Source organism: Amblyraja radiata, chromosome 18 (assembly GCF_010909765.2).
Source record: "Amblyraja radiata isolate CabotCenter1 chromosome 18, sAmbRad1.1.pri, whole genome shotgun sequence".
Classification (NCBI taxonomy): Eukaryota; Metazoa; Chordata; class Chondrichthyes; order Rajiformes; family Rajidae; genus Amblyraja; species Amblyraja radiata.
In genome coordinates, this window is record NC_045973.1 from 33266435 (window position 1) to 33285796 (window position 19362).

Below are 19362 nucleotides of genomic sequence, written 5' to 3' on the forward strand. Positions count from 1 at the left end.
ACAGTATCACCACCAGGAGTGACTTTCACTTACATCAAAGGCAGTTCATAAAAAACATTCTCAATGTTCATCCAACACAATTGTACTGCCACCAACATTAATTCCCTCCCCAACAACAAGTGGACTCTGAAACACCTTTAACACTACTTCACAACTCACATTTATTTGTGCAGAAACAAGGAACTGCAGATGCTAGTTTACAAAAACTGGAGTGCTGGGTTGCTGGTGTAAACCAGCGGGTCAGGCAGCATCTCTGGAGAGAAGGAAGAGGTGACGATTCGGGTCAAGATTCAGAAGAAGGGCCCTGACCCGAAACGTCACCTATCCAGACTTCTTCTGAAGAAAGTGACCCAACACATGACTTATCACCCGCTGAGTTATTCCAGCACTTTGTGTCTTTTTTTGCATTTATTTACATCGCTGTGGTTGTGGAGGGAGCATAAATATACAAATGTTATTTCCTTTAATGTATAAGACAAAGGAATTATCTAATCGATTATGTTTAATACAATTCAAGCATCTACTGAGATTGATTAAAAGCATTAGTTTAATTTAATTTATTGCCACATGTAGCGAGGTACAGTGTGAAGCTTTTGTTGGGTGCGAATCAGTCAGTGGAAAGACAATACATGATTATTACCTTTGTGGGACAGTGTATAACACGAAACACAATCCATAACATTAAAAATAATGTCTAAATACCAGAGACATTAAATCTAAACATATGTCTAAAGAGTGGCACAATGGCTTAACAGGAGAGTTGCTGCCTCATCACGCCAGAGACCCGGGTTCGATCCTGACTACGGGTGCTGTCTGTATGGAGTTTGTACGTTCTCCCTGTGACCACATGGGTTTTCTCCAGATGCTCCGGTTTCCTCCCACACTCCAAAGACGTGCAGGTCTGTAGGTTGATTGGCTTCTGTAAATTGCCCCCCAGTGTGTAGGATAGAACTAGTGTACGGGTGGTTGCTGGCCAGCAGTGACTTGGTGGGCCAAAGGGCCTGTTTCTGCCCTGTATCTTTAAAGTCTGAAGTCTAAAGGGCCTGTCCCACGAGCATAACGTGGTCGCTTGAGCCGTACGGCCTCGCGGGGCCGTTCCCACTTCGATCGCTGGAGCCGTATGGAGTTGTGCGGAGCTGGTCCCGACATCGCGCGGGGCTCCGAAAAACTGACACTGTCCAAAATGTTCGCACGGCAACGGCCTGCAACCGCATTGAGGCCGGAGGCACCGCCTCGACGGGTGTGCGCAGCGTCTTGACGGCGTACACCTAGCGCGAACTTCCCGCGGACTTCGCTCGAACTTCACGTCAACTCGTACGGGATCACTCGACCTCCGCGCGGCCCCCGCTTCCGGTTTGGTCGCGCTCACCGCATGCAGTCGCATGCTCGTGGGACAGGCCCTTAAAGCTGTGGGACTGAGCACAAGAATTGGGATGTCATGTTACAGTTGTACAAAATATTGTTAAACCCGTGTCCCACGGTACGAGTTCATTCCAAGAGCTCTCCCGAGTTTGCCCTGATTTGAACTCGGAGATTTACGGTAATGGCCACTCGTCGGTACTCAGGGCTCTCGTGGACATTTTTCATCCTGTTGAAAAATCTTCACGAGTCTTCCCGTGCTTACCTGCCGTTAGCGAGTCTTCCCGAGTACCTGCCGTTAGCGCTAAGAGACGTCCCCGAGCTCCGACGTACCCGCTACGTTCATTCTCCGTGCTTACCACGAGTTTGATTTTTTTTAAACTCGGGAGAGCTCTTGGAATGAACTCGTACCGTGGGACAGGGCTATTAGACTGCATTTGGAATATTACATGCAGTTCTGGTTGCCATGGTACAGGAAGGGTGTGATCAAACTGGAGAGGGTGCAGGAAAGATTCATAATGATGCCGCCTGGACTGGAGAGATGGGAGAGGCTGGGACTGTTTTTCCTGAAGTGAAGAAGTGCTAAGCAAAGATCATAGAGGTTTATTATCTTTGGTGCTGAGGGGTGCTCTTACAGAGGTTTATAACATTATGATCAGAGTAGATATGAATACTCACAGTCTTTTTCCTAGGGTAAGGGAGTCTAAAACTAGTGGCCATTGGTTTAAGATGATATGTGGAAGAATCTGTCAGAGGATGGTCAAAGCTGGTACTCTCTCAACACTATATCTCGGTAAAATACTTGAATCATAAATGGCATAACAAAGGCTACAACTCAATCCTGGTAAACAGTGCTATGTGCTTCATTAAAACACAGTGCTGGAGTAACTCAGCAGGTCAGTCTGAATCTCTGGAGGACCTGGTTAAGTGACATTTTGGCTCAGGATCTTTCTTCAGGCTGCAGATGGGCCCTGACTCAAAACGTTGCCTATCCATGCCCCCCAGAGATGCTGCCTGACCTGTTGAGTTACTCCAGCACTTTGTTATTTACTCAAGATTCCAGCATCTGGAGTTCCATGTGTTTCACCAAGATAACTCGTGGTTGGCATTGGGAAAATGGACCAAAGGGATCTTCTCTCTGCTGTATGATTCCATGCTGATGAATCATGCATTCAGTGCAAACCAGATAAAGTGTCCTTTGAAACTTCTGGAACCTTCTAAGCCTGCTTGTGGCAGATTTAATTATTTACAACATGGCGAGATTTCATGTAGAAACAAAGAACTGCAGATACTGGTTTATATCAAAGATAGGCACAAAGTGCTGGAGTGAATGGGGCTGTCCCACCGCGGCGACATAATCCGCGAGTTCAGACGAGTTTGCCCTCGACTCATACTCGCAGCGTGGTCGACATGAGGTCCTAGGAGGTCTTTGTAACTGTCCTTCATGCTCGAGAGTAGTCCCCGCGTACTCGAGGCCTCAGCTAGGTTGCGGCGTATTTATCAACATGTTGAAAAATGCCCGCGAGTAAAAAAAGTTCGCCATGGAAAAAAAATCAAGATTTTGTTTACTCGTGGGTTTAGTCGAAGTAGGTCGTAGTAGGTCGGCATGTTATTCGTAAGTAATCGCGGGTAGTCAAAGTTAATCGTGGATAGTCTGCAACATAGTCGAAGGGAGGTCGAAGGAGATTGAAGGAGGTCATCTTCACTCTCCATTATTCTGTGTCCAATTTTCCCGAAGTTAGTTGAAGCTAGTCTTCAACATAGTCGAAGGAGGTCTTCAACATGACATTTTTTCAAACTCTCCTAAACTCGCCAATTAGGTCGCCGCAGTGGGACAGCCCCTTAACTCAGCGCGTCAGGGAGCATCTCTGAAGAATGGGGTCCTGGCCCTTCACTTATTCTCCAGAGATGCTGCCTAACCCACTGAATTACTCCAGCACTTTGTGTCTATCTATGGTGAGATGTTGTCCTGTGTGCTGCCTCAGTACAGGATGTAGTTGTGTGTCTGTGTTGATATGCATGAAGAGATCTTTCCTAGGTTCCACCAAATGATCAGTTGTCAAAATTATTGGCAGCTAACAATGCAACTGGTATCTATCAGAATGAGTACTCCCTCAGTACCATACTGAGCCACAATGAGCATCTTTAACAGGACCAGAAGGATGTTCGACAATAAAAGACACAAAGTGCTGGAGTAACTCTGTGTGTCAGGCAGCATCCCTGGAGAACATGGACAGGTGATGTTTTAGGTTGAAGATACACACAAAATGCTGGAGTGACTCTGCAGGTCAGGCAGCATCTCTGGAAAAAAGGAACGGGTGACGTTTCGGGTCAAGACCCCTCTTCAGAATTAGATTCAGGGGAAAGGGAACCCGGAGATATGAAAAGGTACAAAGAACTAATGCATGAAAGGTATCAAAAGGAAAAGTCTTTTGCTTGTTTTAGGTCGAGCCTTCTTCAGACTGATTGTGGTGGGAGGTGAGAAAGAGGGCTGGAAGAGAGAAGGGGAAGGACAAAGCCTGATGAGCAACAGTTTGATAGAGGCAGGGGAAGATGTTGATAATCAGATGGTTAGACAAAGGATGTTGAAGCAATTTGCAACTTCACGAGTGTCGTTGCTTTTATTTAGAGATACAGCATAGAAACAGGCTAGTTACTGTTGCCTACATTTGGATACATAGATACATAGAAAATAGGTGCAGGAGTAGGCCATTCGGCCCTTCGAGCCTGCACCGCCATTCAATCTGATCATGGCTGATCATCCAACTCAGTATCCCGTACCTGCCTTCTCTCCATGCCCCCTGATCCCTTTAGCCACAAGGGCCACATCTAACTCCCTCTTAAATATAGCCAATGAACTGGCCTCAACTACCCTCTGTGGCAGAGAGTTCCAGAGATTCACCACTCTCTGTGTGAAAATTTGGGCAATAACCCTCTGAACATTCCTATCCATATATCTGTCTAAATGTCATTTTAAAGTAATTGTTCAGCTTCTATAGCAGCTCATTCCAGATGTGGACCAGTCTCCATGTGAAAATGTTGTCCTGAGGTCCCCCATAAATGTTGCCCTGAGGTCCACCATAAATGTTGCCCTGATGTCCCCCATAAATGTTGCCCTGATGTCCCCCATAAATGTTGCCCTGATGTCCCCCATAAATGTCTCCCCTATCACTTCAAGCATCTACAGTAGTTTTAGAATCATCTACACTTGGAAAATGATGATGCCCATTCACTTTGTCCATGCCCCTCATGATCTTGTAAACCTCAATCAGGTCACCCCACAGCCTCCTATGATCCAAAGTAAAACATCTCAAAATATCCATCCTCTCCCTGTAATTCATGCCCGCAAGCCCGGGTAACATCCCGTGAAGGTCTTCTGCACCCTTTCCAACTTAATGACATCGTTCCTGTAGCTGGGCGACACAGTACCCCAAGTCTTCTTCTTGCTAATGGCGTGCACAGCCTAAAGTTGCAGGACAACTTGTTCTATTTGATCTTATTTGATTTTGCACAGCAGATTGATTGCATTCGTTGAAACAGGGCGGACCACGTGTAGGTTGCAATCTCCCACCCCAGTACTCCACGTGCGGTCTCACCAACGGCTGGTACACCTGTACATGATGTCCCAACTGTTGTGCTTAATATCCTATCCAACGAAGGCACAGAAACCAAACGCCTTCTTCACCACGGTATTCACCTGACTCGCCACGTCAGGAAAACTGTGCACCTGTACTCCTTCTATAGATCTTCCTATTCAATTATGCAGGGTAGGTTTGGGCAGAGTGCAAAGAACACTTGCCGAGTGCTTTATTTGTGGTTCAGTTCTTGCTCCTGAATCAGTCATGCGTGGATTTGAGCTACATTCTATTAACAATAGCACAAAAATCTACGTTCACTCTCCTGCGCAACTCTGAGGGGAAAACGGCACAATGATAGATGCAGACCTTTGCATGATCTATTAAACCAAGGAACTGCCTTCTCTTCCAGGTCTAACTAAATGATCCAATGGATCATTAACTAGTTAAGGCCTCAACTCAGCTTCCTCTGCTTGGATGGGATTGGGGTCAATCAAACTTGACAAGTTGTCTTGCAGAAGCTGTAATCACATCAGAGGGTTTTACACACTCTAAGCTGTGAACATAGCTATCACATCTCTAAGGACAAGAGAGTGAGGCTGATATTGATTTCCTCGATTTGTCAGTGAGAGAGAAAAAAAGAAAGTAAAAAAAGCAAGATGGACAGAAGCAGAGAGACAGATCGTGAGACAGACAGACAGACAGACAGACAGACAGAGGGATAGACAGAGAGTCAGAGAGTGATAGGTGGGGAAGGAGAGAAAGAGAGAGACAGACAGACAGACAGACAGACAGACAGACAGACAGACAGACAGACAGACAGACAGACAGACAGACAGACAGGCAGACAGGCAGAGACAGACAGACAGACAGACAGACAGACAGACAGACAGACAGACAGACAGACAGACAGACAGACAGAGACAGGGAGACAGAGAGAGAGACAGAGAGCAAAACAGACAGGGAGAGAGACAGATAGTGAGGCAGAGAGAGATAGTTAGGAAGACTAAGAGCAAGACAAGTGGGAGACAGAGAAGGGCAGAGAGAGAGAGACAGAGAGACAGACAGAGACAGAGACTATTCTAATCATGATTCATCTCCAATGATGTGACTGCATCAAACTGCATCAGAATCTAGAAAGGAAAGTTGAAATGTTAACTAAGGAAAGACTTGCTTATTTTGCAAAACAGCCTAGTATCTCAATGACCCCCACCCCCCCACACACACACACACACACGCACACGCACACATCCAACAGAGGATCCCTTGCGTATAATTCAGCCCAGACCTATTTCTGACTGTAGCAACAGCTTGGAGATTTAAGGATTTGCCTCCATTTGGCCCACAGCTTCAGCTGACGGTAGCAAGTCTATTAATTCCGTTGCACACACCATTCTCCATTCTCTCCTTGCCCTTGTCCCTGATTGGAATACAATCCTCACATGGCGTGCCCCAACTCAAAATCCCTCTCAGAAGTGCTGAATGGCAGATCTGGAGTTTATTCAGACCCCGTGCTTGATCCCCATGCAGCTCCAGTGACGGCCTCCCTCCCTGGAGCGGGGACTCTGGTTGCAGAAAAGAAAGCCGGGTCAGCCTCACGCAGGGCGAGGAAAGCAAGTCTAAAAGCCGAAGGGGAGCAGCAGTTGCCGACTCTGGTCGAAATGGGTGCAGGAGCCAGCGCTGAGGAGAAACATTCCAGGGAGCTGGAAAAGAAGCTGAAAGAAGATGCTGATTTAGATGCGAGGACGGTGAAGCTTCTACTGCTGGGTGGGTAAACCAAGAGGCAAGGCCAAAGAAAGATGTCTTTGCCTTCGCATCTAGACATTGAGTTCAACGTATTGTTAAGGATAAATGTAGATGAAACTGCTAAACCTCTGTGTTTGTGTAGCTGCCTAACCAGCCGCTGATAAGGAGTTACGTGCATAAAGGCTTTACTATGGAAGCTGATTAATGAAGACTGAAATGTCCTGCTCTCCTCTTACCTATTGTAAAAGATTACACAAGAGAAAATTAACTTAAACGAACACCTTTGGCAGAACGGTTCTATACGAAATGTGTTCCTTTCAATTCCTAAATATTACTTAATTGCACCTCCAACTATTAAATTAGTCATTTATTATACTGAAGCTCATAATGAGCATTCAATAGTCATTATGCTTTCCGTAATCAGACAATGAAAAGGTCCCTTTTGCAATTAGTTTCAGCAAATGTTCCTGTAATACTCAATAAAACTCCTACTTACTGTGAATGAAATCCAGAGGAAGAATTACTATACAGTATTTGTTTATTTTATTGTCACATGTATGTTTATTGTTGCAAAGTGAAAGTTTTTATTTTATTTTTTTTTAGTTTATTTTAGAGATACAGCACGGAAACAGGCCTGTCGGCCCAGCGAGTCCGCACCAAACATCCACCCCGCACACTACACAGACAAGGGACAATTTACAATTATACCAAGCGTGCATGTCTTTGGAGTGTGAGATAAAACCAGAGATCCCGGAGAAAACCCATGCATGTCACAGGGAGAATGTATAAACTCTGTGTGTCAGGATCGAACCCAGGTCCCAGGCGCCTGTAAGGCAGCAACTCTACCGCTGCACCACCGTGCCGCCCATATTGTATTAAAAGCACCTTGTACATCAATGAGAAATGAAGATCAGCCTGTGATCCTTAGCTGCCTCTGATGGCTCATCATTGAGTATTCTTAAAACATATCATGGCCACAATGGCTTGAACAGTTATCCCTGAGCTATCATTTGCTCCATTTATATTCGGGAAGCTGTTTGCAGCCAATCACCATATCTAAGTATATGCCTTCACATAAGCACAGTGTAAAGATATAGAATAAATAATGGCCATTAGAGTTAATAAATCCCATATCCATGGCATCCTGCAGTAAGTTCCATCTATTCTCTAGCCCTGGCAAATTATTTAACCATTTGTCATTGTTGAACACGATCCAATAAAGAAGGTATTTTTTCCACAATGTGGGTCAGAGTTTAAAGTGAGTGACAACAATGAATTTACTTATTAACAGGGCAATCGGTTTATATCTATTATTTTCTTTTGTCTATTATGCTTTCCTGAATGTCTTTTCAAAAGTATTTTGTAACCACTTTATTCAAGTTACTGCTTTCAATTCATTACAGTGGCCATCGATCACACAAGAGCCCTTTGTTACGTCTCGCTAGATATACCTTAATCTTGATATAACTTGCCAATGCGGTTCAACTAATATTTATTCTTCAACTTTTATCACAAAGGCCGATTATTATAGTCATGTGTGTGGAAGCTTTCTGTGAGGCAAAAAGAATGCGTTGTTCCCTTCATTGACTACATTTTGAAAATTACTTTACTGGCTAAAAACTACTTTGAAGCATCATCAGGTCTGACATGGGTTATATAAATAAAGACTTTCCTTGTGAAAGGCTTTGAAGACATCTCTGAACCAATTTTTAAATGGTTTCAGCTTCTCCAGCCTTCTGCTTAATAATAATAATAATAAATTTTATTTATGGGCGCCTTTCAAGAGTCTCAAGGACACCTTACAAAAATTGAGCAGGTAGAGGAAAAACATGTAAGGGGAATGAAATAAATAGTAGAGGCATGACTAGTACACAAAGTAAAGACAGAATTCAATACAAAACACAGTATGAGGCAATTAATGCACAGATGAAAAGGGACGGGGACGTGGGGCTAAGGATAGGCAGAGGTGAATAGATGGGTCTTGAGGCGGGACTGGAAGATGGTGAGGGACACGGAATTGCGGATCAGTTGGGGGAGAGCATCTTTAAGTGCATCTTTAAACTAATTAGTGTGTATGAACTGTGTTGTGATGCATGGAATACAATAATCCAAACAGTGCCAGTTGATTAGAGAACTTTCTACCATACACTTCTGAGAATGTCTTACTATTATGCAATGTTCACCCAACTTTCTGATCATCATAGGCTAGAGGTGCCATCTTATAATTGTAATGACATAGAGGGTGGCCATTTGGCCCAATGAGTCCATGTTGGCTCACAGGAGCACCATCCAATTAGTCCCAATTAGACCCTCTCCCTATTCCACCAAACCTCTGCATCCCATTCTCTCTCTCACCTGCTAATCTTTAACCTTTTCCCCCCCATTAACCTACATTAAGAGGCAGTTTACAGTCTTTAGAATGTGGGAGGAAACCAGTGGAAATGCAGACAATTGCAGAGAGAACGTGAAAACTCCGCACAGACAGCACCAGATGTCAAGGCTGAAGCTGAGAGGTAGCAGCAATAACTGCCGCACCACTGTGCTGTCAGTGGGTAGAAACTCTTCCTATAAACACACAAATAAGTTATTTCTAGTACTCTATTTCATCTGAAGATAGACACAAAAAGCAGGAGTAACTCAGCGGGTCAGACAGCATCTCTGGAGAAAAGGAATAGGTTATGTCTCGGGTCAAGACACTTCTTCAGACCTATTTCATCTATTAAATGTTCCTATATTGTCCTTTTGGAACAAGTGGATGAACACATTTCTTTTTTTCCTTGATATGTATATCCTTAATGTTAATTCTGGTTAAAGTTATTATTCTACTTGCATTTGCTATTTTATACAATGGTAATTATTGCAGGCACACTAGCAACTCAATGTGCTTGTATCCATCTCATCAACTAGCTAATGTATATTAAAATAATATTAATCCATCAAAAGAGAAAAGATTCATATGTGAGCCCTGTATTTACATAACACCATTGCCTGCATCAGTTCCTTTCTTTATGTCCCAGTATTGTTTCAACATGTACTAAAAACGAAAAGGGAAAACATGATTTAAATTCATATAATGCCTTTTACAATACCGTGCCCTCTGAATGGACAGAAAAGTATATGAAATACTTTGGACATGCAGTCATTATTGTAATGTAGGAATTCCAGACACCAATTTGTTCACAGCATTGAATCATTGAATCGTTTAAAGGCAGAGCATAGAAACAGGCCCTTCGGCCCACTGAGTCCACATCAACCATCGATCACCCATTCCCACTAGTTCTATGTTATCCCACTTTCACATCCACTCCCTGCACACAAGAGGCAAATTACAGAGGCCAATTAACCTGCAAACCCGCACTTTGAGATGTGGGAGGATTCCAGGCACCCGGGGAAAACCCACGCAGACACAGGGAATACGTGCAAACTCCACGCAGACAGCACCCGAGATGAGGATTGAATCCAGATTCCGGATGCTGTGATGTTGCTGCTCTAATCCAGTGCCACTGTGCAGCCCTGCAATGCAGGAATAATCAATTGTTGGTTGAGTGATTAATGTTAGCTTCGACACCATGGTAAAGTCTTCAGTTTCTGTAATTGAACAAGATAACAGTAATCAGAGAATGATTCTTGGACATATTTGGTTGATGACAGGCGAGTCGTCTATTTATTGTATATATTCAGTGGAGCAATTCATCAGATACAGTCTTTAACTTATATGTCTTAATAATTGTTAAAGGCTATTGCTGCCAATCATTACATACCTGATTTTACTGCAGGTGAAGTACTTAGATATTCAATGCAGCATGAACAATCGTTAGAGGTAATTCTAGATATCTACAGCTTAATGCCGCAGGAGATAAATTGATAGTGTATTCAAGATTAAGCTCATTGTTATCTAACCTGGATTGTACACAGAATCATGAATCCTCTTAGTCATAGGAGTATTCACATTTTGATCAAATATGCAGATAAAACGCAAAGTGCATAACAGAGAGATAGAGCGAGAGAGGGGAAGGAGAAAGAGACGGAGAGACGGAGAGACGGAGAGACGGAGAGGGAGAGAGGGGGAGAGAGAAGGAGAGAGGGGGAGAGAGAGGGAGAGAGGGGGAGAGAGAGGGGGAGAGAGGGAGAGAGGGGGAGAGGGGATTGTGAGAGAGGGGGATTGTGAGAGAGGGGGAGGGAGAGGGAGGGAGAGGGAGGGAGAGAGGAGGGAGAGAGAGGGAGAGAGAGGGAGAGAGAGGAGAGAGAGGGAGAGAGAGGGAGAGAGAGGGAGAGAGAGAGGGAGAGAGAGGGAGAGAGAGAGGGAGAGAGAGGGAGAGAGAGGGAGAGAGAGGGAGAGAGAGGGAGAGAGAGGGAGAGAGAGAGAGAGAGAGGGGGAGAGAGGGGGAGAGGGAGAGAGAGAGGGAGAGAGAGGGGGAGAGAGGGGGAGAGGGGGAGAGGGGGAGAGAGGGAGAGAGCTTCTGACAGGATTCAGAATGAGAGTTCAGAACAAACTAGGTAGCTTCTGAAGAAGAGTCACCAACACATGTTCTCCAAAAATGCCATCTGACCCCTTGAGTTATTCCAGCACTGTGCTGTTTAATGTAAACCAGCATCTGCAGTTCCTTGTGTCTACAAAGCCCCGGTGAGGTCACTTGGGCAAGACATTAGTATGACTGTTTTTAGAGGAGCTTCGCAAACAGACAAATTTGCACACATACACACACATGCCAGCAATTTAAAAATGCTTCATGAACATCAGTCACTGCTGACCCTCACCTGCAGACTGATTGAACAATAATGCAAAATGACTGCTGCTATATTGGCCACAGTTTTTACATTGCAAACAACTTTCAATTCCATGAACCAATTGGGAGAATTGCAAGATGAACAAATGCTTTATCAAAAATAAATACCATCATACAGAGAGACACCGAAAACATTTGATTTCTTCTCCAAAACCAGTTGTTTTCTTGGTGAATTGCAATGCTCTGGCCCTTGATATATTTTTTTCAAAGATACAGCCTGGAAACAGGCCATTCAGCCCGCAAACCCCACACCGACCATCACAATAGGAAGACCTGTTCACATTAGTTTTCTGTTATCCAAGTTTCACATCCACTTCCAACACACTAGAGGGATTTTACTGAGGGCAATTAAACTACGCAGCCCATCTTTCGGATGAGGGAGGAAATCAGAGCATGGAGGAAACCCATGTGACCACAGGGAAAACGTGCAAACTCCACTCAAGCAGCACCTGAGGCCAGGATCAAATCCGGATTTCTGGCACTGAGAGGCAGTAGCTCTACCAGCTGCACCACCCTATTATAATATATAATAATACCTATTATATTAAAATATAATATATTATTTTATGTTATATTCCCATTCTTTTATAATACTTTTGCTATTAAAATCCATGACTCCTAATGTTGATTGTCCAAGGGGTGTAAAGCCACAGCATTCATCACAACTACCAGCCGACGAACCATTGCTGGATAAAGACAAGGAACACGTTTCACTTCCTACAGCTAAACGCAGGAAAAATAAACGTGGGATAGTTGACTCAAACTTTCTTAAGATAGACACAAAACGCTGAAGTAATTCAGCAGGTCAGGCAGCATCTCTGGAGAAAATGGAACGGTGATGTTTTGGGTCATGATCCTTCTTCAGAATGAACAAGAGAGGTAATTCTTGATGAACACAGCTTAATGTTACAGGATATAAATTGATTCAGATTCAGTATGAAGAAGTGTCCCGACCCGAAACGTCACCTATCCATTTTCTCCAGAGTTACTCCAGCATTTGTGTCTCCCTTTGGTATAAACCTGCATCTGTAGTTCATTTTTATTACATTATTTCACGATTCTTGATTTTTTGACGTAGCTATTCACAGGTGAACCCTCGGTGCCTCAAAATGCCACACGCAATGTTTTTGTACATCCCTTTTGTACAAGTGGCTTTGGTAAAATTGTAAAATTCTCATGTGTGTAGGATAGTGTTAGTGTACGGGGATCGCTGGTCTGCACGGACTTGGTGAGCTGAAGGGTCTGTTTCCATTCGGAACCTCTAAACAAAACTAAACCTAACTGCAACTTTTTCCCATCCCTCAAAAACATCAAACCCCTGGAACCTCAGGCTGTTAGGCCTCTCCCTCTTGCAACCAAGTCTCTGTAATGGCCACATCATTATAATAATAATTATAATAATAATAATAAATTTTATTTATGGGCGCCTTTCAAGAGTCTCAAGGACACCTTACAAAAATTTAACAGGTAGAGGAAAAACATGTAAGGGGAATGAAATAAATAGTAGAGACATGACTAGTACACAAAGTAAAGACAGAATTCAATTCAAAACACAATATGAGGCAATTAATGCACAGATGAAAAGGGAGGGGGACGTGGGGCTAAGGATAGGCAGAGGTGAAGAGATGGGTCTTGAGGCGGGACTGGAAGATGGTGAGGGACACGGAATTGCGGATCAGTTGGGGGAGGGAGTTCCAGAGCCTGGGAGCTGCCCTGGAGAAGGCTCTGTCCCCAAAACTGCGGAGGTTGGACTTGTGGATGGAGAGGAGACCGGCTGATGTGGATCTGAGGGACCGTGAGGGTTGGTAGGGGGAGAGGAGGTCAGTGAGATATGGGGGGGCCAGATGGTGGAGGGCTTTGTAGGTGAGGATAAGGATTTTGTAGGTGATCCGGTGGGAGATGGGAAGCCAGTGAAGTTGTTTGAGGACTGGAGTGATGTGATGCTAGGATTTGGTGTGGGTGATGAGTCGGGCGGCTGCATTCTGGACCAGTTGGAGTCGGTTGATGTAGGTGGAGCTGATGCCAAGGAGAAGTGAGTTGCAATAGTCCAGTCGGGAGGAGATGAAGGCATGGATGAGCCTTTCAGCAGCGGGAGGTGTGAGAGAGGGTCTGAGTTTGGCGATGTTGCGGAGATGAAAGAAGGAGGTTTTAATGACATGGCGGATGTGAGGCTCAAGGGAGAGGGTGGAATCAAAGATCACGCCAAGGTTGCGGGCCTGGGGAGATGGGGAGACAGTGGTGCCATCGATGGTGAGAGTGGGGTTATTGATTTTGCTGAGTGTGGCTTTGGAGCCTATGAGGAGGAATTCTGTCTTATCGCTGTTGAGTTTGAGGAAATTATGTTGCATCCAGGTTTTTATAGCTGACAAACAGGAGTTGATATGGGAGAGGGGGGGGTTGTGGGGGGATTTGGTGCCGAGGTAGATCTGGGTGTCATCGGCGTAACAGTGGAAGTCCAGGTTGAAGTGGCGGAGTATCTGACCAAGGGGAAGGATGTAGATGATGAAGTTCCATGCACTGTTCATCTGCTTTATCCATAATACTCCTCAGGTTGATACAAACACTTCAGCCTATCAATCTTACTATGTTCATTAACCTGTCCCTGCATTTCCGTCCTTTCAGACTTACTTCATAAGTTATAGGAGCAGAATTAGATCATTCGGCCCATCAAGTCTACTCCGCCATTCAATCATGGCTGATCTATCTCTCCCTCTCAACCTCATACTTGTCATAATCTCTAACCTTTCCATCAGTCCCTCCACTTGCTGACCTGCTGTTCTGGTTCCCACTTCCCTGTTTAAGCTCTCATTTAATATCCCTGGGAGGATATTGCTTCCCCACCAGTTCAGGTTCAACCTGTCACCCTTGTACAGGGTCTCTCCTGACTGGAAGTAATCCCAATGATCCATATATCTAAAGCCTTCCGTCCTGTACCAACTCCTTAGACTCGTATTGAAGTGCACGATCTTTCTATTTCTTGCCTCGCTAGTATGTGGCACAGGTACTAAACTGGAGACTGTAGCCCTGGAGGTCAAATGTTCCTAAATTATCTTTGAAGGACCGGATCTCCCTTCTGATTTCTGTGACAATATGGACCATTATGGACCCAAAATGGTGGAGTAACTCAGCGGGTCTGGCAGCCCGACATCTGAAGATGGGTGTCGACCCGAAACGTCACCCATTCCTTATATCTAGAGATGCTACCTGACCTGCTGAGTTACTCCAGCATTCTGTGTCTATCTTTGGTGTAAAGCAGCATCTGCAGTTCCTTCCTCCACAATATGGACCATGACCTCTGCTGCTCATCCTCCCCTCTCACAAAGTCCATGTCCGCTCGGGCTATGATCTTCAACCAGTATATTTCCATTGGTGGATAAAAGTGGGAAATGACCAGGCTACCCACCTTTCTGTGTGAAATAGTTCAATACCGTTCTGTTTCATTGCGAGCTGTATTTCAATGATCTGTGAAATACAACATTGCTCTAAACATCTCGAAGCATGGAATTAGTCACATTGAATTGTTCCACTTCAGGTCCACCTTTATTTAAGCTCTCTTAGTTATAGGGGATTACAGCTACTTAATATCCTGTGGTAGACTGGAGTAAAATGCTGGAGTAACTCAGCGGGACAGGTAGCATCTCTGGAGAGAAGGAATGGGTGATGTTTCGGATCGAGACCCTTCTTCAGACTGACGTCAGGGGAAGGGTCGGGTCAGAGATATAATGTAGTCTGAGACAGTAAGGCTGGTGGGAGAACTGGGAATGGGGAGGGGATGGAGAGAGAGGGAAAGCAAGGGCTACTTGAAGTTAGAGAAGTCAATGTTCATACCGCTGGGGTGTAAGCTACCCAAACTAAATATGAGGTGCTGTTCCTCCAATTTGCCCTGGGCCTCACTCTGACACTGGAGGAGGCCCAGGACAGATAGGTCAGATTGAGAATGGGAGGGGGAGTTAAAGTGCTGAGCAACCGGGAGATCAGGTCGGTTAAAGCGGACTGAGCGGAGGTGTTCAACAAAACAATCGCCAAGCCTGCGCTTGGTCTCGCCGATGTACAGGAGTTGACATCTGGAACAGCGGATGCAGTAGATGAGGTTGGAGGAGGTGCAGGTGAACCTCTATCTCACCTGGAAAGACTGTTTGGTTCCTTGGATGGAGTCGAGGAGGGGAGGGGTAAAGTGACAGGTGTTGCATCTCCTGCGGTTGCAGGGGAAAGTACCTGGGGAGGGGGTGGTTGGGGTGGGAAGAGACAAGTTGACCAGGAGGTTGCTTAGGGAACGGTCTCTGCAGAAAGCAGAAAGAGGTGGAGATGGGCAGATGCGGCCAGCAGTGGGATCCCGCTGGAGGTGGAGAAAATGTTGGAGGATTATATGTTGTATGCAACGGCTGATGGGGTGGAAGCGGAGGACAAGAGGAACTCTGACCTTGATACGAATAGATGAGGGGGAGCAAGAGCAGAGCTGCAGGATATCGAGGAGTCAGCATCTCTGGAGAGAAGGAATGGTTGACGTTTCAGGTCGAGACCCTTAAGAAGGGTGGCTCAGAGTAGCTCAGTGGGTCAGGCAGCATCTCTGGAGAAAAATAATAGGTGACAGTCTGAAGAAGGGTCTCGACCCAAATCGTCACCTATTCCTTTTCTCCAGAGGTGCTGTCTGACCCGTTGAGTTACTCCAGCTTTTTATGTCTACCTACATACAAACTACAACCACTGACAAAAATGGGCCTGTTTGTAGGAAGTTATAATAATGCGCGCAATGCATTGTTTTCACAACAGTTAATGTAGCTAACATTCTGCTGTGCATTTTGAGGATTATGTCAATCCATCAGGAAGAATCATGAACTTAAATTAATGAATGGTATCAAATTATGCTTTTAATGAATTTCACCAAATTGTGAGCATGAATGTTAATATCAAGGCCAGGCATTTGATATGATGAAAGAATTTTAATTAAGTCTTTACTGATTCACTCTGATAGAGAATTATTTGCGTACCAGACCACACGACACATGTTGCTTATAACTTGGAATATAAAAAGGAACATTGAAAAGTACACCACATGAACAGGCCCTTCGGCCCACAATGTCTGTGCTGAACATGATGCCAAGAGAAGCTAATCTCCTCCGCCTGCACATGATCAACACCACTCCATCACCTGATATATTCATGTGTCTGTCTAAAAGCCTCTTGAATGCCACTTTCTCAAGATTCTTCACAGAAACAAAACTGTGACATTGAGCCACAAAAGGGAAGGCCCAGGTTCGATCCTGACGATGGGTGCTGTTTGTACAGAGTTTGGACATTCTCCCTGTGACTGTGTGGGTTTTCCCCGGGTGCTCCATTTTCCTCCCACACTCCAAAGAGGTAGAAGTTTGCAGGTTAATTGGCTTCGGTAAAAATTGTAAATTAGCCCTAGAGTGGAGGATAGTGCTAGTGCACGGGGATCGCTGGTCGACACGGACTCGGTGGGCCGAAGGGCCTGTTTCCGCGCTGTATCTCTAAAACTAAAAATAATGGAAGAGTGGTAATCGTTTAAGGGAATGTAGGAATTTAGTGAATGGCCAGCAATGGCAGATCAGTAAAAAGTGGAGAGATACAAGTCACAATTGCTGAATTAGTAATGGCAGAAAGAGTTTGTACGCAATACACTGCAACATATTCTCTCACGCTTCCCCGCATGTTTGTCAGCAGTGTAATAAGGCAATATAAAATACAAAGTTGCCTGACCCGCTGAATTCCTCTAGCAATTTGTTTTTTGCTCCAGATTCCAGCAACTGCGGTATATTGTATCTCCAAAGCGATATAATCAGTGTGCCAAATATAATAATCCGCTGTAATAATCTGTGCTCCAACAGACTCATCATCAGGTATATTAAAACCCACACAAAGGAACATTGCAGTTACCGATGAACTGTCTTTGAACGTTGCTCTTTCTCTCTTCCTCCACGGGGTCAAACGAAGGGCAGGCTTTGAATTAAAGTCTCCGCTTTCTGCCTGGTATGGGTACCTTTAAAGAAACGAGTATTTGGACAGGTTTAATATACAGGAGAATGAACTCCAACAAAAAAATATCTCTCCATCACATGACACCAATTAGCACTAAATTAATGGTGCCACTCAAATAGGTCGTCAAGGGACATGGAAACATCATTCTTGACACTGTAGACACTGACCTCCACACCTTGAAGCAGATATACATAATTAGGCTAACAATAACAGGGTTCTAGTCTATTTTTGACCTAAATGCTAACTAGCCCAGTGTGCGTTAATCGTTATGCTATCGCAAGAACCTCTGACTATTTACCTATTGTTATTGAAATATTAGCAAAGATTCAGGTACCCGAGAAGCCGTAACCTCCTGATGATTTGTCAGGGGTAATATATGGCTTTACTGGTGTATATTTTTTTATGATTATGGCGTGCTGGTTATAACATAGAGGAATATCGCCGTGCACATGGTAGCTGAGGTTCCAGAGAACACTTACATGTGTGGCAGCCACCGGGAATTATCCCACTCCAAGGACTTGACCACAAAGTCGAGACCAAAAAATCCCAATAGCGTGCAGTTGTGATTTCCGAGATGCTGGCCTTAGGGTGTGTTATTAAACTGAGACCCTACCTGGATACGAATAGTGGCAAAGGACCATTCTGAGGATGAACAAGAATTCTCTTGGACCACTTAACAAACAGTGATTATTTTCTTATTGCGGCACAGTGGCGGAGCGGTAGGATTACTGCCTCACAGCACAAGAGACCCAGGTTCGATCCTGACTACAGGTGCTGTCTGTACGGAGTTTGTACGTTCTCCCCGTGGGTTTTCTCCGGGTGCTTCAGTTTCCTCCCACATTCTAAGGACGTGCAGGTTTGTAGGTTAATTGGATTCTGTAAATTGTCCCCAGTGCATGGGATAGAACTAGTGTACGGGGATCGCTGGTCGGCGCGGTCTTGGTGGGCCAAAGGTCCTGCTTCCACGCTGCATCTCCAAACTAAACTAAACTAAGCTGAACATACTTCTTCTCTGAGCTTGTTATGCTCAAAAACACAGCAGACATGTTTCCTAGTTTACTCCAGTGACTACACTTCAAAAGTACGTTATTAATAGTGCGGAACTTTAGGACATCCTGAATCCTTGAAAGATGCTGCAGACATGTGCCAATTTTCTTGTCGGAGTGATCGATGGTGACACAAAGTGGAAAATGGAGGAAAGGTAAACAATATTCTTCATGGGATCAAGAGTGGAGAGGATATCAATGCAAATAACTCTCGGGGAGATTTCCTTCACCTTCGACAAGAGTTTCACGCTACAAATGGGAAGGAATAGACTTGCCAGGAATATTCAAATGGTAGAAGCAAAGGAGGAGGAGGAAACATGAGAAGTACCTCATGTGTACTCTTTCAAAACTGGAGCTGTCCAAATTGTCAACGCCTGCCAATGATAAGAAACTGGATCCTTCCCACTATCCCTGGCTTGGGAATACTCACTGACCCAGGAGCCAGGAAACAGCTGCGTCGCTGGTTGTAATTTCTGTGGGAAGAACGTGGCTTCAAGCTGTGGTTATGGAAAGCAAAACACTAGGACCCACGGCAAGTTAGTTAGCATCTGCAAAGAGAAGAGGAAGCTGATGATATTTCGGGTGTATACCCCTCAGGATGTTGAAACATCTACTGCCAGAGTGTAAACTGATCAGATGGTGGGCCTAATGCCAACCTTCCAGGTCAGGGAATAGAAATTTGCTCTGGTCTGTGGATAACATTTCCTTAAGCTTCATCAGTGATCTACTGATCTTCAGTGGAGAAGACTGTTGCTAATCCATAGATTACTATAGAGAGCAGTGGGATTGAATCCTTACACTTGACCATGGTGCGAGAGTCTAGGACCAGAGGCCATAGCCTCAGGATAA

The 19362-nt window shown here is 44.7% G+C and overlaps 1 protein-coding gene across 1 annotated transcript in view; it reads left to right on the forward strand.

The window, feature by feature from the left end:
- The first annotated feature begins 6514 nt into the window (after positions 1-6514).
- Positions 6515-19362, forward strand: part of gnat1 (G protein subunit alpha transducin 1) — a 71334-nt gene continuing 58486 nt past the window's right edge. The window contains exon 1 of the mRNA XM_033037081.1: positions 6515-6701. Within this exon, the coding sequence (XP_032892972.1) occupies positions 6596-6701 (106 nt within the window). The 5' untranslated portion in view covers positions 6515-6595. The remainder of the gene's footprint in view (positions 6702-19362) is intronic.